This window comes from Mobula hypostoma, chromosome 6 (assembly GCF_963921235.1).
Source record: "Mobula hypostoma chromosome 6, sMobHyp1.1, whole genome shotgun sequence".
Lineage (NCBI taxonomy): Eukaryota > Metazoa > Chordata > Chondrichthyes > Myliobatiformes > Myliobatidae > Mobula > Mobula hypostoma.
In genome coordinates, this window is record NC_086102.1 from 130,661,982 (window position 1) to 130,682,965 (window position 20,984).

At 46.5% G+C, this 20,984-nt stretch overlaps 1 protein-coding gene across 1 annotated transcript in view; it reads left to right on the forward strand.

Annotated features, from left to right (window-relative positions):
* Window positions 1-3,448: 3,448 nt before the first annotated feature.
* The window catches only part of LOC134347635 (thrombospondin-type laminin G domain and EAR repeat-containing protein-like), a 67,712-nt gene continuing 50,176 nt past the window's right edge, over window positions 3,449-20,984 (forward strand). Inside the window, exons 1-4 of the mRNA XM_063050012.1 lie at window positions 3,449-3,649; window positions 8,420-8,658; window positions 13,047-13,137; window positions 16,660-16,816. Coding sequence (XP_062906082.1) covers window positions 3,476-3,649; window positions 8,420-8,658; window positions 13,047-13,137; window positions 16,660-16,816 — 661 coding nt within the window. The 5' untranslated portion in view covers window positions 3,449-3,475. The remainder of the gene's footprint in view (window positions 3,650-8,419; window positions 8,659-13,046; window positions 13,138-16,659; window positions 16,817-20,984) is intronic.

Here is a 20,984-nt window from a genome sequence, read left to right on the forward strand (position 1 = left end):
CTGGTCTAGCACCAACACTCTAATTACTTTTGAAGTATTGAGTGTAATTCTACACTCAAAATCACTCAGATCATACCTCTTCTCCGTTCTGACATTTGGTCTGAACAACTGAACCTCTTGACTATGTCTGCATACGTTTATGCATTGAGTTGCTGCTACATGATTGGCTGATTAGATATTTGATTTAATAAGCAGGTATATTTAATAAAGTGGCCACTGAGTGTATGTGAACATTACATGTTAATTCATAGAACTGGACATTAATTTAGAGCATAAAAACAGAAGTGTACCCAGGGATCTAGAACCAGGTACAATCCTGACGAAGGGTCTCGGCCTGAAACGTCGACTGCACCTCTTCCTATAGATGCTGCTTGGCCTGCTGCGTTCACCAGCAACTTTGAGGTATGTTGCTTGAATTTCCAGCATCTGCAGAATTCCTGTTGTTTACAACCCAAAGCAGTCTATTTTAAGGGTAAAAACAATTCCCATTGAGGTTAAGGACAGAATCGGATGTGCATCTTCTCTGGCAGGTTTGCAGGCCATTACTTCCTACAAGGTGAAACCTAACAACGGCTGTGATGTTTCACTCCCAGATGGGTTCAATGCCTTTCATGCACCTTTTGAAAAGGAGAATAAAGCTGCACTTGTGTGAATCCCTGCAGCATCTGGTGCTGTGATCCCTGTCTCGGAGGCCGATGTCAGAATATCTTTCAGGAGAGCGACTCTTCGTAAGGTGTCAGACCCTGATGGTGTACCTGATGGGGCTTTGAAGGCCTGTGCCAACCAATTGGTGGGAGCTTTCAAGGACGTTGTCAATCTCTCACCTACTTCAAAAGGCTGACAATCCTATCAGTGCCCAAGAAGAGCAAGGTGAGCTGCTTCAAAGACTATTGCCCAGTTGCACTCACATCTACAGTGATAATGTGCTTTGAGAAGTTCGTCATGGCCTGAGCAAGGACCTGGACCCGCTGCAATTCACCTATCGTCACAATAGGTCTATGGCGGATACAATCTCACTGGCTCTCCACTCAGCCTTGGATAACCCGGACAATAGTAATACTTACATCAGGCCACTCAGTGTTCAACACAATCATACCCTCGGTTCTAATCGACAAGCTCCAAAATCTGGTCCTCTGTACCTCCCTCTGCAGCTGGATCCTTGACTTCCTGACTGAGACCCCAATCTCTACAAATCGGAAATAACAGCTCCTGCTTGCTGATGATCATCACTGGTGGACTTCAAGGACATGTGCTTAGCCCACTGCTCGACTCCCCCTGTACCCATGACTGCGTAGCCAGGCACAGCACTAACACCATCTATAAATTTGCCGACAACACAACTATCGTTGGCAGAATTTGAGATGGTGACGAGGAGGCGTACAGGACAACGTAGATCAGCTGGTTGAGTGGTGTTGCAGCAGCAACCTTACACTCAACGTCAGTAAGACCAAGGAATGGCTTGTGAAGTTCAGGAAGGGGAAGTCAAGGGAACACACACTAGCCCTCATCAAGGAATCAGCAGTGAAAAGGGTAAGCAAGTTTAAGTTCCTGGGTGTCAACATCTCCGAGGATCTATCCTGGGCCCAACATATTGATGTAGTTACAAAGAAGGCACGACAAATGGCTATATTTCATTAGGAGTGTGAGGAGAATTGGCAAGTCGCCAAAGATGCTAACAAATTTCTACAAATGTACCATGGAGAGCATTCTAACTGGTTGCATCACTGACTGGTATGGAGGGGTCATAGCTGCAGAAAGTTGCAAACTCAGCCGGCTCCATCATGTGCACTATCCTCCCCAGCATTGAGGACACCTTCAAAAGGTGTTGTCTCAAAAGGGCAGCATCCATTATTGAGGACCCCCATCAACCAGGACATGAGCTCTTCTCATTGCTACCATCAAGGAGGAGGTACAGGAGCCTAAAGACACACTCAACATTTCGGGAACAGCTTCTTCCCCATAAGATTTCTGAATGAGCAATGAACCCATGAACAGTACCTCAGTATTTTTAATCCTCTCTTGTTGTCCTACTTGTTTAATTTAATTTCTATATATATAGACACACACACACACACACACACACACACACACACACATACATAGGTTGACCCTCACTAATCCGATTACCTGTAATCCGGTTACTTCGATAATCTGGCACTGATTATGCTGAATGTGATCCTTCTGTAATTCGGCATTTTCACTAATCCGGCACTCCTCAGGTCCCAATGGTGCCGGATTAGTGAAGGTCGACCTGTGTGTGCGCGTGTGTGTGTGCGCGCGTGTGTGTGCGCGCGTGTGTGTGCGCGCGTGTGTGTGCGCGCGTGTGTGTGTGTGTGTGTGTGTGTGTGTGTATTGTAATTCGTTGTTTTTACTATTATGTATTGCAATGTACTGCTGCCATGACATATTTCATAACGTATCCCAGAGATATTAAACCTGATTCTGATTTTGAACCTCCAGCAAGTATAGCCCAAAGCTATCAAGTGTTCCTCATGCATTAACTCCTTCATTCCTGGTATCATTCGTGTAAACCTCCGCTGAGTCCTCTCCAATGCCAGCACATCCTTTCTTAGACATGGGGCCCAAAACTGCTCTCAATACGCCAAAAGCACGATACTCCACAGCAGTCCTGTGGTTGTGTGGTGTACAGGTTGCTTGTAGGGGAGGCACACTGCTCAAAGTGGATGAACCATGGTTACTTTAGAAGGTTATGAAAGGAGAGCTAACAGTCCAGTGGTACAGCTGGCACTGCCACTGCCTCTGGTCCAGTTCTGTCCTCAGGTGCTGTCTGTGTGGACTGAGCACGTCCTCCCTGTGAATATCAGTGTTCCCTTTAGAGGACTTCAGATTTCTCATATCCAAAAGATGTGTGGGTGGATGGAATAATCGGCCACTCACCCCTCACGCTATAGATGAGTGGCAGGGTCCGGGGAGTTCTTGGGAATGGGAAGGTGTGGGTTGAGAATAAAAATGGGATTAGTCTAGAACTTCTGTAAATGGTGCTGGATACAGTGTTCATTTGGTGGCTGCAAAGTGAGTCTGCAGGTTGTGGAGTCAGTTCATTGTTGAGGTGACTGAAGTTATCCACGTTGTTTCAGGAGCCTGATGGTTGAAGGGTAATACCTGTTCCTGAACATGGTGGTGTGGGCCCTAAGGCTCATGTACCTCCTTCCCAATGGTGTTAGCAAGAAGACAGCGAGGCTTGGATGGTGGTCTTGATGATGGGTGCTGCTTTCTTGTTGCAGTGCTCTTTCTAAATGTGCTCAGTAGTGGGGAGGGCTTTACCTGTAATGGCCGTACCAGGCCGCAATGCTACTAGGATACTTCTCAGGCTCTATAACTCCATGAGTATAATTCTAGCATTGCAATAAATTACAGCCTGCTGATGCACCCCAATTTCTGTCATTAACATTAGTGACTCTTTTCAGATTTACAACCATTGGATCTCCTATCAGAAGTTGCTGAAGCCCCTCGAATGGAGATATACGGAGTCAGGATGGTCCAGGAACATGGCGTCCGTGGGCTGCGATTCAGTAAGGATACAAAGGCAGTCAGCTTCTCCACCTCTCTCATCTTCAAAGTCTGCCATTACTTCCCAGCAGAATTCTCCATTGTCATCACACTGAAACTGAACAGCATAAAATTAAAGGTACTTCCAGAACTGGTGGGATATTAATAAGCTACTTGATGCACCACCCTTGCAGTTTGTTTAGTCACTGACAAGAGACGTGGCATTGAACATTGAGAAATGAGTCCGTGACAAAAATATAACGGATACACTCAGGCACAACATTTCAAAATCAATAGCGTTTGATGGCTCTGGGCCAGTACTCACTGGAGTTTAGGGATTGGACAGAAATCTATCCACTGGAGATCAGAAGATCAAATGATGACTCCTTTTAAATATAAGGTCCTGAACGATGTTGGGATGGTTCATGTGGAGAAAATGTTTCTTTCTCCTGGAGAGTCTGAAACTAGGGGTCATATTTAAAGGGAAAGGTTGTTGCCTATTTAAGATAGAGATTAAGTTATTTATTTTCTTTCAGAAGGCTGTTAATCTTTTGAAATCCTTTAAACCATAGAGGAAGCAGTCTGACTATTATTTAGAAGGTATGTAAGTTCTTCAGAAGCATAGCTTCAGGTGGACAAGATTATGGAGTAGAGGGTACAGTCAGATGATAAACGCAAGAGATTCTGCAGATGCTGGATATCATGAGGAACATATACAAAGTGTTGGAGGAACTCTGGAGGTTAGGCAACTTCTATGGAGAAGAATAAACAGCCGGCATTTCAGGCCGAAATCCTTCAGGACTGGAAAGGAAGGGGGCAGTAACGCTCATGATTGTGTTAAATATTGGTCTACCCTTGCTTCACTTTGCAACGACAAGGACACCTAAAGCCGAACGGCAAAGGGCAGAAGACACTATAATATTAATTCTGTTTCTCTATGCTTCAATGCCGCCAGATTTGCTGATACCTCCATTTTGTTTCAGGTTTCCATAATCCACGGTATTTTATCTTTCCTATGGAAGTCACAGAGAGATATAACATGAAAACAGATCATTCAGCCTGCCCTCTATGCCAGCCATCAAACACCCAATTACACTGATCTACATTAATCCTAGTTTTTATTCTTTGCGCATTCTCATCAAATCCACCTCCCACACTCCTATACTCTCACACCCCCACACAATGAACAGGTCACCCGCCCACCAAATGCTCACAAGAAATAAAATGCCAACAAAACTGAAGGAGACCACTATAAAGTACAATTCAATCACATAAATCTCAGAACATCGAATAGTCCTTCCGTGATCAGAACTCATGCCTGATCCGAATGCCCAGTGGCGTCTATTGGGAACAACCGCTAACCCCCTCCGCATTCACCTCGGTGGCCTCCGATGGAAGTGATCGCTGACTGTTTGCCTCCGTTGGATCCTCACTTGCCCTGGGATGCCATCCGATCCCACAGCCTTGCAACCCTCCACTCGTTGAATTGACCACCCTCTGGCTCAGAAATTTCTCATCTCTGTGCTAAAAGAACACCCTCCTCTTCTGAGTCTCCGTCCTCTGGTCCTAGGTCCTTCCACTATTGGACACATCCTCTAGATGTCAACTCAGTATTAGGTAGGTTTCAATGACTTCACCCCTCATTCTTCTAAACTCCAGCGAGTACAGACCCAGAGCCATCAAACACTCCTCATATCTTCACCCTTTCATTCCCAGGATCATTCCTGTAAACCTCCCCTGGACCTTCCCTGATGCCAGCACATCCTGAGATAGGGGGCTGCTCACAATACTCCAGGTGTGGTCTAACCAGTGCCTATAAAGCCTAGGCATTATATCATTGCTTTTATATTGGATTCCTCTCAAAATGAATGTTAACATTGCATATGCCTTCCTTACACCAACCCAACTTGCAAGTTAACCTTTAGGGAATCCTGCACTAGGACTCCCAAGTCCCTTTGCACCTCTGATCTCTAAATTTCCTTCTCATTCAGAAAATTTGAACAGGCAGGTTCACGGTGAACGATGATGTTGGTTGAAGGGCAATTTTTGCATCTGCTCACTATCAGATATTCCTCGGAGAACTTCTGCATCCATTAGTGATGGCCACTGGGCAAAATCTAACATTAGACCTAAAGAGTCATATAAACCAGATGGTCTACACCCCAAGGTTCTAAAGGAGATAGCTGAAGAGATTGTGGAGGTATTACTAGTGATCTTTCCAGAATCACTGAAGTTTGGAATGATTCCAGAGGATTGGAAAATCACAAATGTAACTCCACTCTTTAAGGAGGGAGAGAGGCAAAAGGCGGGAAATTAAAAGGCAGTTAGTCTGACTTTGGTGGTTGGGGAGATGTTGGAGTCCATTACTAAGGGCGTGTTTTCAGGGTACTTGGACACATGATAAAATAAACTAAAGTCAGCATGGTTTCCTTCAGTGGAAGTTTTGCCTTACAAATCTGTTGGAATTCTATGAGGAAATAACTGTCAGGATTGACAAAGGAGAGTCGATAGCTGTTGTTTGCTTGGATTTTCAGAAGGCTTTTGACAAGATGCTGCATATGAAGCTGCAAATCAAGATAAGAGCCTATGGTTTAATGGTCAAAGGTTCAAAGGTTCATTTCATTGTCAAAGTATGTATATACAATACAACTCTGATATGTGTCTTCTCCAGATAGCCAGGAAATACAGAAAGACCATACATCAACTTGCCCCACATGAAAAAGAAACAAAACTCGCAAACCCCAACATCCTCCATCCCCTCCCCTGCAAAAAAAACAGCGATGATAACAATTCCTGACCCCCTCACTTGCAGAAAAAAAGTGAGAGTAGCATTAACCCCACTGTCTCTCTGTCTCTCTCACTCTCTCTGTCTCGCTGTCTCTCTGTCTCTCTCACTCTGTCCGAACAGACCACCGGCCCACCAAATGCTCACAAGAAAGAAAATGCTGAAAAACTGAAGGAGACCACTATAAAGTACAATTCAATCACATAAATCTCAGAACATCGAACAGTCCTTCCGTGACTCAGAACTCATGTCTGATCTGAATGCCCAGTGTCTTCTATTGGGAGCAACTGCTAACCCCCTCGGCATTCACCTCGGTGGCCTCCGTTGGAAGTGATAGCTGACCGTCTGCCTCCGTTGGAAGTGATCGCTGACCGTCTGGCCTCCGTGGGGAGCGACCGTTCACCGTCTGGCACCCTCCGCATTCCCCTTGGTGGCCTCTGTAGTGTGTGATCACTGACTGGATCTGAACACTGCCGATCCGATGGCATCCATTGACCCCGTTTTGAGATGGAGTCATTCATGACCCTGCTTCCCATCTCTGATCTTTTCCAAGAGTCAGCCAGTGTTCTCAATCCTTTTCGGGTGCACGTCTCTGATCTGCACAAGGCAGCTCTCCAGACACAGCACAACACTAAATCATTCAATTGAGTTCCAAGCTGCACGTCACAGGCTCCAGCAAAAGGCGTAGAAAAACAACAAAAATAACTTTTCTATCTGGAAGATGACACCGGAGGAATCATGTTCGCTGGCGCCATCTTGACCGGAAACAGGAAAGATACCAGTGTGGATAGAAGATCGGCTGACTCACAGGAGACAGAGAGGGAATAAAAGAGGCTTTTTTTCTGGTTGGTTGCTGGCAGCAAGTGGACTCAATGTTCCTTCTAATTTTCTTTACAGCTGCATGGACCAACCATTGCTCTGAGCACAACCTTTTTACATGTCCTGAAAACTGCACATCATTTTAATAAAACATCATTTGAAAGAAAATTCCAACTGCCTGACAGCAAAGGCTATGAGTGCGGCGGCATTTTAACTACTACACAGCCACGCACCTGCACAGCTTAGAGGGAACAGTGCTAGGGGTGATTGGTGTTGGGACCACTTCTTTTCCCGTTATATGTCAATGAAATGGATGATGGAATTGATGGCTTTGTGCCAAGCTGGTGAACTACATAGAGATGGGTGGAGGGGCAGGTAGTGTTACCGAAATGGGAAATCTGCAGAAGGACTTGGATTAGGAGAATAGGCAAAGAAGGTTCAGATGGAATACAGTTGAGTTAAGTGTGTGGTCATGTGCTTTGGTAGAAGGAATAAAGCTGCAGACTATTTTCCAAATGGGAGACAAATTCAGAAATCAGAGGTGCAAAGGGATTTGGGAGTCCTTGTTCAGGACTCCCTGAAGTTTAGGTTGCAAATTGAGTCAGTGGTAAAGAAGGAAAATGCAATGTTAGCACTTATTTCAAGAGGACTAAAATATAAAAGCAAGGATGTATTGCTGAGGCTTTATAAGGCATTGGTCAGACTGCACTTGGAGTTTTGTCACCTTATCTGAGAAAGGATGTGCTGTGATTGGAGAGGGTCCAGAGGAGGTTCACAAGAATGATCCTGGGAATGAAGAGAGGAGCACTGGATGGCCCTGGGCCTGTACTCAATGGAGTTCAGAAGAATAAGGAGGGAATCTCAGTGAAATGTAACAGATATTGAAAAGCCTTGATAGAGGGGTGGTGTAGAGGATATTTCCTATAGTGGGTGAGTCAAGGACCAGAGGGCACAGACTCAGAATTTTAAGGACATCCCTTTGGAACTGAGACAAGAAGGAATTTCTTTAGCCAGAGGGTGGTGAATCTGTGGAATTCATTGCCACAGTCTTGATGGAATGGTGGTGAAGACTGGATGGACTGAATGGCCTAATTCTGCTCCTGAGTCTTATAGTTTTATTTTTAGCACTTGCAATGAAGCTGCACAATGCAAATCTCAGACTAGAGCTGGGATCAGTGCAAAGAAGCAAGACACTGACACAATGGTGCTAAGATATGTGTGTCACTGGTGTCGATTTACGAAAGAAGGAGGCCTATAGGTATATCGGAAAACCTGTTCATGATGTGAATTTTATTTGCTCTCTAGAAGAACGAATACATTTTGTCGTTGATCCAAGAGGATTTAAACAACGTGTTGCTGGGGCTGAGGATCTCGCCTGACAAGCTTCACCTGGAGTTTGCCCAGGGCGGCCTGCCCAACAGCCGCAGGGAGCAGGTGACATTCCAGGACATCTACCTGGCCGACCACCAGTGGCACACCTTGGTGCTGGCTGTGTCAGCCAACTTTGTGTCTCTCACTGTGGACTGCTGCCCTCCTGTTGACACGTGAGTAATGCTCCACCAAACCCTTTGGCCAAGATTGCAGTAGCCCCTTCAGCTAGCAAGTTCCAGCCCTCCACAGCTCGCAGCTATTGCACAACACTCCCTTGCCTGCCCCTTCACACCCAATTTCCCCACCCAGCCATCCCCTGGTCAGCAGCAGAACCGTTTTTCAATCCTTTCCTCTTGAACCCAGCTCAGCCTAGCCCAACAACCAGACTTCCAGTCTCTGACCCTCCTTCCTCTCCACCCCGAGGCCAAACATATCCTTCCATTTTAAAATTCAATTCATTTGTTCTCCACATGTGAACATTTCTAAAATAGATCTCCTTCTAGCCCAGCTCTGAAGTGAGGAGACATAAGAGTCAAGTGTATTGATGAGTCTGGAGCCACACTGAGTAAGGAGGGCAGATTTCCTCAGTGAGCTCCAGTCACTCCTTGCTTTCTATTCCAATTAATTAATTACCTTAAATTTCCCAGCTTGCTGTGATGGTATTTGAACTTGTGTCTATGTGATCCAGAACACTCGCTTCCGGCCCAGTCACTTAACTGGCTGGTGATATTTCTCAAAAGCAACCTGAACTAGCCCCAGATTCACCTCATTCTTATTTAATAAACTCCATTAATGCAAAGTGTCGAAGCAAAGGGATTGTATGGTGTAAGCTTTCTCTCTCTCTGTCACTCGCGCTCTCTCTCTCTCTCGCTCTCTCACACACACACACACACACACACACACACACACAGTCTCGCTCTCAGACGTGCGCTCCCTCGCCCTCCCTCTCGCGCACGCTCCCTCGCCCTCCCTCTCGCTGTCTCGCCTCCTCGCCCTCTCTCTCGCGCGCGCAGTCTCTCTCTTTCCCACACTCTCTCACATCGTTTCTCTTTCTCTCTCTCTCACACACACACACACACACACACACACACACAGTCTCGCTCTCAGACGTGCGCTCCCTCGCCCTCCCTCTCGCGCGCGCAGTCTCTCTCTTTCCCACACTCTCTCACACCGTTTCTCTTTCTCTCTCTCTCTCTCACACACACACACAGTCTCGCTCTCAGACGTGAGCTCCCTCGCCCTCCCTCTCGCGCGCGCTCCCTCGCCCTCCCTCTCGCTGTCTCGCTTCCTCGCCCTCTCTCTCGCGCGCGCAGTCTCTCTCTTTCCCACACTCTCTCACACCGTTTCTCTTTCTCTCTCACACACACACACTGTGTGTGTGTCTCTCTCTCTCTCTCTCTCTCACACACACACACACAGTCTGGCTCTCAGACGTGCGCTCCCTCGCCCTCCCTCTCGCGCGCGCAGTCTCTCTCTTTCCCACACTCTCTCACACCGTGTCTCTTTCTCTCTCTCTCTCTCTCTCTCACACACACACACACACACACACACACACACACACACACACACACAGTCTCGCTCTCAGACGTGAGCTCCCTCGCCCTCCCTCTCGCGCGCGCTCCCTCGCCCTCCCTCTCGCTGTCTCGCTTCCTCGCCCTCTCTCTCGCGCGCGCAGTCTCTCTCTTTCCCACACTCTCTCACACCGTTTCTCTTTCTCTCTCTCACACACACACACACACACACACACACACACACACACACACACACACACACACAGTCTCGCTCTCAGACGTGCGCTCCCTCGCCCTCCCTCTCGCGCGCGCAGTCTCTCTCTTTCCCACACTCTCTCACATCGTTTCTCTTTCTCTCTCTCTCTCTCTCTCTCTCTCTCACACACACACACACACACACACACACACACACACACACACACACACACAGTCTTGCTCTCAGACGTGCGCTCCCTCGCCCTCCCTCTCGCTGTCTCGCTTCCTCGCCCTCTCTCTCGCGCGCGCAGTCTCTCTCTTTCCCACACTCTCTCACACCGTTTCTCTTCCTCTCTCACACTGTGTGTGTGTCTCTCTCACACTGTTTTGCTCGCTGGTGATATTTCTCAAAAGCAACCTGAACTAGACCCAGATCCACCTCATTTTTAGTTAATAAACTCCATTAATGCAAAGTGTCGAAGCAAAGGGTTTGTATGTGAGAGAGAGAGTGAGAAAGAGTGTGAGAGAGACAGACTGTGAGAGAGAGAGAAACAGTGTAAGCTTTCTGTCTCTGTGTCACTCGTCCTCTCCCTCACACACACACTGTCTTGCTCTCTCGCTCTGTCGTGCGAGCTGGCTCTCTCTCTCGCGCACTGTCTCTTGCTCTCTTGTACACTGTCTCTCTCGCTCACTGTCTTGCGCTCTCTCGTGCAGTGTCTGTCTCGTGCTCTCTCTCGCTCTCTCGCGCATGCTCTCTCGCTCTTGTGTGCGCTCTCTTGCTCTCTCACAGGCTCTTTTTCTCTCTCTCTCTCTCTCTCTCACATAGTCTCTATCTCTCTCTCACACACCCACACACTGTGTGTGTCTCTCTCACACCAACTGTTCCTCTCTCTCTCTCTCTCACTCTCTCTGTCTCTCTCACACACATGCTATGTCTTTCTCCCTCACACCAACTGTTTCTCTCTCTATCACATTGTCTCTCTATCACACTGTCTCTCTATCATACTGTCTCTCTATCATACTGTCTCCCTATCACACTGTTTTTCTCTCTCTCTCACACTGTCTGTCTCTCTCCCACTGTCTCTCTCACACTCTCTCTCATACTGTTTCTCACTCTCTCACACTCTCTCTCTCACTCTCTCTCTCTCTCTCTCCCTTTTGCTCGCTCTCTCGCTTTCACACTGTCTCCCTCTCTTTCACACATACAGTCTGTGTGCCTTTCTCACACCAACTGTTTCTCTCTCTATCACACTGTCTCTATCACACTGTTTCTCTCTCTGTCTTTCTCTCACTGTCTCTCTCTCACTGTTTCTCTCTCTCTCACACACACTTTCTCACTCTCACTCACTCACTCTCTCTCTCACATGCTTTTTCACCCTCTCGCTCTCTTGCTCACATGCTGTCTCTCTCTCACACTTGCTCTCTCTCTCTGGCTTTTTCTCTCTCTTGTGCGCTCCCTCTCTCGTGTGCTCTCTCTCTCATGCTCTCGCCTGCGCTCTCTTGTGCTCTCTCTCACCTGCGCTCTCTCACGCACTGTCTCTCTCCCTCTCTCTCACACATACTGTCTCTCTTCCTCTCTCTCATACACACACACTGTCTCTCTCACTCTCACACACTGTCTCTTTCTCTCTCTCGTGCACTCTCTCTCTCTCTCTCTCACACACATTGTCTCTCTTCCTCTCTCTCATACACGTCTCTCTCTCACTCTTGCGCACTCTCTCTCACGCACTCTCTCACACACTGTTTCACTCTCTCTCACACTGTCTCTCTCACACTCTCACACACTCTCACAACTCTCACACACTCTCACAACTCTCACACACTCTCACACACTCTCACACTCTCTCACACTCTCACACACTCTCTCACTCTCACTCTCTCTCACTCACTCTCTCACACTCTCTCTCTCGCGCATGTGCTCTCTGTCTCGCTCTCTCTATTGCTCACTCTCTCACGCTCTCTCTCATCCTGTGTCTCACTCTCTTGCTCTCTCTTCCTTACGCTGTGTCTCGCTCTCTCTCTGTCTCATGCTTTCTCTCTCTCTCTCACACTTTCTCTCTCTCTCAGACACTGTCTCTCACACTCACTGTCTCTCACTCACTGTCTCTCACTCACTGTCTCTCTCTCACTGTCTCTCTCTCTCACTGTCTCTCTCCCACACTGTCTCTGTCTCTCTCACACATACTGTCTCTCTCTGTCTCACTCTCACTCTCTCTGTCACACTCTCTGTCACCCTCACTCTCTCTCACTCTCTCTCACGCTCTCACTCTCTCTCTCACTCTCTCTTGCACTCTCTCTCACACTGTCTCTCTCACATGCTTTTTCACCCTCTCTCTTGCTTTCGCTCGCTCTCTCGCTCTCACGCTGTGTCTCTCACTCGTGCTCTCACACTCTCTATCTCTCTCGCGCTGTCTCACTCTCTCACTCTCTCTCTCAGTCTCACACGCTTTTTTGCCCTCTCTTTCGCTTTTGTTCGCTCTCTCGCTCTCACGCTGTGTCTCGCTCTTGCACTCTGTCTCTCGCTTGCTCTCTATCCCTCTCTCACGCTTTCTCTCTCTCTCACTTTCTCTCTTTCACATGCTTTCTCTCTCTCTTTCTCACACTTTCTCTCTCTCATGCTTTCTCCCTCTCTCACTCTTTCTCTATCCCTCTCTCACGCTTTCTCTCTCTCTCTCTCTCTCTCACACTTTCTTCCTCTCACTCTCACTCACACTCACACACACTATTTCTGGGAACTTGCTATATTTTACACCATTTCATATGTTTATCCGCTCAATAAGATGTGGCTACAGTTTACCCAACTGCAATGTTACTGTGCTGAATGTGTCTACGTGAGTACTGTATTTTCCACACAGGCATCTGGACGTACCTTTCCCAGAATATTTAGTCACAGCAAGATCTCGATTTTACATTGGGAACAGGAGGAGACGGAAAGGACTGTTTTCAGTAAGTGCACCATAACTCGGGAACTGTGCAGATCAGGGTTACAGTGTACTATTTAGTCTTCTGACTGAAATGCAGAGCACAAACCACATGGCTCAAGGACAGCTTCTCTAAGACTACTGAAGGGACCTCTTCTAAGCTGCAGATGAACTTCTGATCTCATCATGAGTAAGGACATGGGCCAGCTGGTGGCGTAGTGGCATCAGCGCCGGACTTCGGAGTGAAGGCTCCCGAGTTCGAATCCAGCCGGCTCCCTTGCATGCTTTCCATCCATGCTGGGGTGAGCATCGAGCTAGCAAATTGGCCTCGTAAGAATAAGAAAGCCTGCTAAAAAACCGCCGTCATGATGGCGTCCCGTTGACTCCACTTGATGTTAAGGGCTTTCTTCTTCTTCTGTGAGTAACGACATCATCATGGCCTTTGCTCTTCATTTGTTTGTCACTCTTTACTTTTCCTGGAACTATATTCTTCATTCTTTTCTTTCCTTAACTATTACTGTACTTATGTAAGGATTGATGTGTCTGGTTAGCATGCAGACTTCAGCATCTCGCTCACCTGCTGGCATTTCCCACTTTCTCACTAGCACAGCACCTCCACCAGAAGCACTGGGAGCCCATTTCCCACACTCCCAAGACTGAGTGGGACCTCAGTTCCCATATATCCAAGACTCACTGGGGGTCCCAGTACCAGCAATCCTGAGACTCAGTGGGACCCCAGTTTCAAGGATTTAGAAGGTCATTCATATTCCCTGTAGGATTCATCCTTCCAGCTAGAGTTGTCTTGATGAATCTCCTGTCGTGCACAATCCCTCAGGATGAAGGAGTTCCTGTGCTTTCTAGAATCCTGTCATGCATGTTACAGCACATCTCCATATGGATTCACCCACATTCCACATATCCCGTCCTTCAGTACCAGCCCTTCGTGTACCTCATGGACTGGATGGGATATGGCCCAGAAGAAAGAAGCTGGATACCTTCATGGGACATCCTGAACCCCATCTTGATAGTGGACCTTTACATTCTGATCACCCTGGGCCAGCCGTTTGCGCCGGGGGGTGGGGAGTGGGGCTGGGTTCTGTCATGGTCCTGACTGAACAGCAGCAGGCATCCAAGTTTCAGCATTCCATTTCCCTGGAGTTTGGTTAGCCACCACCATCCCTTTAAGACTCAGTTCCAATTATTATTGCCTGCTACATTCCTTCATGATACATAAAGGCCCTGTGCTGAGCACTCAGTGCTCAATCATAGGAGTTTCATTTCTAATACTACTGTTTGCGATTTTTGCCTTTGGATTTTGTTTGTGTTGTCTTACTTATTTCAAGTCTGAGTTAATTCTTGACTTTGCTCTGCACCTGTGTTCACCACTGTCCATAGCTCTCCCATTACAGTCGTTGCATTGGAGTTGCTGTATCGGCTTTGGAGTACCTGAGCTGTGAATAAATCATCTGTCAGAGAAGTCCATCTGGGCTGTAGTGTCTCTGAAGATTCTTCACTGTTGGGCCTGTCTCTTCCTCCTGCCCTGAACTCCCCAACCACAGGCAGTGCTATGTTTTTTTTGTCGTCCTGTGGTGGAACCATTGAATCACCCACTAAATAAGTATCTTATTGATTAAAAGCTGTGCACTACCCTGGTTGACTTCCCAAAATGCAACACTTATCCAAAACTGCAGATAATAATCCAGGTGCAGTTTCACCAAGTCCCTGCATGATTGTAGTAAGATATCCCTGTCCCAGTACTAAAATCCTCTTGCTGTGAAGAAAAACATGCTATCAACACTGTGTTCACAAGGCTTTTCAAATCTTTGCAAGGATAAGCAAACTCAGAACTAGACTTCCAAAATGGACCCTCCATTCAGAGTTCTGTCAGAAAGAAGTTTACCAAATGTTCAGAGATTCACAGATGTGCTCAAGCTTTCTTCAAGAAGTGCAACCGCCCCACAGCCATTGCCCATAGACACTCAAATGGAGGGGAAGTATTCGGGGTATCCTCAAGGACCTTGAGTCCCTGCACCAGCAGCACAAAGAAGCCCTAGGTAGGGGGTGGAAAGAGGACACTACCTCACAAACACCCACTGTCCCACCAACCATCTGCCACTCCCATGTTGACTTTATTAGACACTTTGGGAACCTACAAAACCAGAGTGGAAGCAACTCACGGTGACTTCCTAACAAAAAGAATATATAAACCTGTCTGTAACCTATGGTACTCCTATACTGGAGACAGTGGATGATTAAGATGGTAAATGGACTGCCAGTAATGTTCAATTATAGGTTAAATGCTAGTTCGTTTAGAGTGTGCACCAGGCTAAAAGCAGTGTCACCCATAAGAAGAGATAGCAGTCCTTTCTGGGAATGTTATTTGTTAATTTTTATCCTTCTCATATGAGGAATGATCAAGCAGAGCCCTGTAATACCCTAACTGAGGAGAATGTTAATGGATGATCTGCTTTTCCAGAGCACCAGCTATTCGCTTGAGGTGGAAATGACCCTGATTTGGCAGGCCAGAAAGTGTATCCTCTACAGCAGCCTTCTTCCATCCCGCTAGTTACTTCACCGCTGAGCCAACTATCCTTCCCACCCGTTTATACTTCATCAGTATCCCATTAATTGGATCTTCTCCTCAGCTATTCCATAAGGTGGCCAGTTCCACATTCCCGCCATTCTCATGGGAAAAGTGGAACTCTGGATTTATGGCTGGCATATTAATGCTCTTTAATTGTGGATGCATCACCTTGTCCACTTTGTCAAGCATCATGCATCATTTTAAAGTTTTCCATTAGGTCACCTGCAGCCTCCTCTTTCCTGTTATGGCTGTTTCACAATAAAGTTCTGAAAGCATACTTCTCTCAGTTAGTATTGAGCAGGCAGGAGCACTAGAGGGGTGGTCATCAAGCAGGGTGAATTCTTCAAGTGATGTGCTCGGTTAAAAGGTTGAGTTAGATGGAACGCCGAGGAAGGGGTGACAAACCTGGGCTAGAGTGATGCATTCATAGTTACAGAGCATTACAGCACAGAAACAGGCCCTTTGGCCCATCTACTCGATACTAAATTGTATTTCTGCCTAGTTCCATTGACCTGCATCAAACCCATAGTTCTCCATATCTCTCTCATCCATGTACTTACCCAAACTTCTCTTAAATGTTGAAATCAACCCCGCATCCACCACTTCCATTGGCAATTCTGCCTCACGTTCCCTGAAAACATTTCACCTTCACCTTAAACCCATGACCTCTAATTTTAGTCTCTCCCAAGGAAAAAGCCTGATGCATTTATCCTATCTATATCACTCATAAGTTTATATACAGTACCTCTATCAAATCTCCTCTCAATCTCCTATGCTCCAGGGAATAAACTCCTAACCTATTCAATTTTTCTCAATAAAATCCTGGCACAATCCAAGTAAATTTTCCCTCTAATTTACCTCGGGAAATGTAGGGAGGGCAGAAGGGTGAGGAGAGTGGGACAGGTTTGGTGGTGGAATAGGAAGAATAAGGAATCTCAAACTGCTCCATATATTGTTTCACAGGGGTTACTGAGACAACTGGTGCTACTGCCAGGATCCGATGCGACCCAAAGGATCTGCCCCAGTCCCACTCCCAGACTGGCGGTGCTCTCCATCCCGAAGATCCTAACAGAGCTCCCTCTGCGGCCTTCGGACAATGACATTTTGAAGTACCCTTATGGTAAGGAGGAGTGATCAGACTAGGTACAGTTACCTTGTGCGCATGAGGTGTAATTTGTCCTGACTGGGAGTTAGGTGTCTTTGGTCAACAGACACCTTCCACCACAATGGTGAAGGACCACAATGTACGGTTCTTCTCCTACTGGAGAGAGAGAGGCCATGTTGGGTGAGGAAGCCCCTCAGTTATATACCACCCCAGAGTGCTACGAGTGGCAGCCATGCTATTGATGTGTATAAATTTAATAGAGTAGTACAGAAAGCGTGAATGTAAAGAATGAAAAAAACATTGAATGGTTTATTCTTGTAAATCTTTTTTAAATTGTAAGAATTTAAGTTGTGAATAAAGTTTATTTTGTTTGTAGAAGCAGAACAATTTCAACCATGAAGTCAGGTGCTTGCGCTGTCACGGGTTGAAACATTGACACTTCTTTTCCGCCCTAATGATGTGTTCGACCTGCTGAGCTCTTCCAGCAGATTGTTTGTTGTTCCTTAAAAACAGTTTGAGGGGCATAAACAGAGACTGAGAACACTTTGGTCTTGTTTTAGATGGAATATAGTAACTAGTGGAGTAGCAAGGAGTCAGTGCTTATGCCCCAGCCACCCAGTCATTGAGTGTTGGAGGCCAAGTCATTGGGTGTATTTAAGGCAGAGATTGATAGGTATCTGAGTAGCCAGGGCATCAAAGGTTATGGTGAGAAGGCGGGGGAGTGGGACTAAATGGGAGAATGGATCAGCTCATGATAAAATGGTGGAGCAGACTCAATGGGCCGAATGGCCGACTTCTGCTCCTTTGTCTTATGGTCTTACGGTCTATTTATCATTTAGAAAAGTGATCTGGAGAAGGTATCAAATGTAATATTTCTAAAATTAGCAACAACTCTGAGCTGTGGGATTGTGAATTAATATGAGGAAGTAAAGAGGCTGCAAAGTTGAGTGAGTGGTCAAAAGCTTGTCAGGTGCAGTGCAAAGTGGATAAGTGAGAGGAAAATCAGAAGCTGGCATATTATTTAAGCAAATGTTTGATTTGTAAGTGTTGGGCTACAAAGAGACTTGGGTGTGGTCGTAAAACACACAAAATGCTGGAGGTCAGCAGCATCTATGGAGTGAAATAAACAGTCAAGGTTTTGGGCCGAGGACCTTATCAGATTCCTTTTTCTTCAGCTCTTTGCCTCTTCCATCCTCAACTCCCAGCTTGCCAAATCATCTCCCCTCCTCACCTTTCCCCTCACCTGCTTTCACCTATCACTTGCCAGCTTGTACTCCTTCCCCTTCCCCACCCAGTCCTGAAGAAGGGTCTGGGCCTGAGCATTGGCTGCTTATTCTTCTCCACAGATGCTGTTGACCTCTGAGTTCTTCCAGCACTTATGTTTGTGTTGCTGAAGGTTTCCAGCATCTGTAGAATCTATTGTGTTTATGGATTTGCTTGTAGCTCAGACACTGGGGGGAAAAAATTGCACCTGCACCAAAGAGTTAAGATTGTGTTGACCTTCACAGCAAAGAGGATTTTATTATTGGGATGGGGATGTCTTGCTACAATTATACAGGTCCTTGGCGAACCCACACCTGGAGTATTATGTGCAGTTTTGGATAAGTGTTGCATTTTGGGAAGTCAGACCATGATGGGACTTCTACAGTGAACAGTAAGCCCCGGGAATGTTGTGGAACAGAGGGAACTAGGAGTACAAGTATATGGTATCACAGGTAGACATGGTAGGGAAGAAAGCATTTAGCACATTGGTCTTCATCAGTCAAAATAATGAGTATATGAGTTGGGACATTGAGTTGCACTTGCATAAGACATTGGTGAGGCTGAACCTTAAACATTGTGTGCAGTTTTCATTACCTCCCTTATAAAAAAAAATGTAATTAAGCACAGAATATGCACAGAAGAATCTTGCCAGGACTCGAGGGCCTGAGTTATAGGGAGAGATTAGGCAGCTAGGACTTTATTCTTTGGAACTTAGGAAAATGAGAGTGACCTCATGGAGGTGTATAAAATCATGAAGAGGCATATAAAGGGTGGATGCACCCACTATTGCCCAGGGAAAGGGAATGAAAAACTAGAGGGCATGTTTAAGATGAGAGGGGGAAAAAACTAAAATGGAACTGAGAGCAACTTCTTCATGCAGAGGTAGCACATGTATGGAATAAGCTGCCAGAAGACGTGGTTGAGGCAGATACAATAACAGCATTTGAAAGGTATTTGGACTGGTACATGGTAAGGTGTAGAGAGCTACAGGCCAAACATAGGTAAACGGGATTTGCTTTGATGGGCATCTTGATCTACGTGGACCAGTTGGGCCAAAGGGCTTGCTTCTATGACCTGTGACCTGCCCCACCCACAGCCCGCTCCCCTCTCCTCCTCATTCTGACTTCTGCCCCCTTCCTTTCCAATCCTGATGAAGGGTCTTAGGCGGAAATGTCAGATGTTCATTTCCCTCCACAGATGCCCTCTGACCTGCTGGGTTCTCCAGCATTTTGTGTGTGTTGCTCTGGACTTGATGTTGGTTTATTGCTCATGAAGAGCGTTTGATGGCTCTGGGCCTGTATTCACTGGAATTCCAAGAATGAGGGGTGACCTCATTGAAACCTATCAAATGGTGAAAGGCCTCAATGGAGTGGATGTGGAGCGGATATTTCCTATGGTGGGAGAACCTAAGACCAGAGGACACAGCATCAGAATAAAGGGGCATCGAGAGAAAAGCACTCGTGTAATTGGAGTCAGCCTTCACACAAAGAAAGGTGGTCGAGGATTTGGAAGTCAATCATCCCACCCCCAGAACATCATTGCAGAAGTTTCCCAAGGCAGTGTCCTAGGCACAGCCACCTTCAGCTGCTTCATCAGTGGTCTTCCTTCCATCATAAGGTGAGAATTAGGGATGTTCACTGATGGTTGAGCAATGCTCAGATCCATTTGTATTCCTGGACTGCTTGTGTCCATGCCTGTATACAGGAAAACACGGGCAGCATTCAGACATAGGCTGATAAGTGGCAAGTAATATTAATATCACCGTTGAGCCTGGAAATGTTCAAGTTCAAGTTTATTGTCATCTGACTGTACATGTATACAATCAAATGAAACAATGTTCCTCCGGACCATGGTACATCCACAAAACAAAAATTACACATAACACATCAACCAAATTACTACCATAAGTAAGTTAATCAAATATAAGTCAAAATACATGTAGTTCACAGCACAGGTAAACGGTAAACAGCACGCTGTCCTCATGCTGAGATTTCGGTGGTGGCAGGGTATTCATTAGTCTCACAGCCAGAGGGAAGAAATTGTTACCCAGTCTGGCAGTCCTAGTCCTGATGCTCCTGTAACTCCTCTGTGACAGTAGGGGTCACAGAGATTGTGGGACAGGTGGTAGGGATCCTCAACAATGCTTTGGGCCTTTTGTCTGCAATGCTCCCGGTAAATGTCATAAATGGGGTGGGGGGGCCTGATCCTCTCGGCGGTTCTTGCCGTCCTCTGTGAGGTACTGCAGTCCAATGTCTTGCAGTTTCTGTACCACGCAATGATGCAGCCAGACAGGACACACTCGATGGTGCTCCTGTAGAAAGTTGTTAGCATGGCAACGGAGAGCCTTGCACACCTGAATCTGCTCAGAAAGTGTAGACACTGCTGTGCCACCTTGACAAGTGAGGAAGTGTTGTGGGTCCAGGTCGGAATGCCCATTATGTGCAGACCAAGGAACTTTGCGCTCTTTACTCTCTCCATGGCAGAGTCACTGATGTGCAATGGAGAGTGGTTGACTTGTGCCTTTCCTGAAGTCCACCATCATTTGTTTTGTCTATGTTGACACTCAGATTGTTGTTCCCATACCATTTGATAAGCTTTTCTACCTCCTCTCTGTATGCCAATTGACATCATCATTGCTGATGAGGCTAAGCACAGTAGTATCATTAGCAATCAATAGACAGGATGATGCCAGCTTCATTGAGACCAATGGCAATGTCCTGCAGACAGTTCACAAAAGTACTTCTTCTTTTAAACTGCACGTGATTGGAGCCCAATTTCAACATGTGTTTTTGGGCCAACTGAGTGATCTGGTGTGTTTTGCTATCTCCAAGGGAACTTGGCAAGTTTGAGAGTGGAGTGTGTGTCCTAAAGGCTGAACGTGAACCCATGATTGGCTCTAGTACTCCTCACTGAGTAAAGG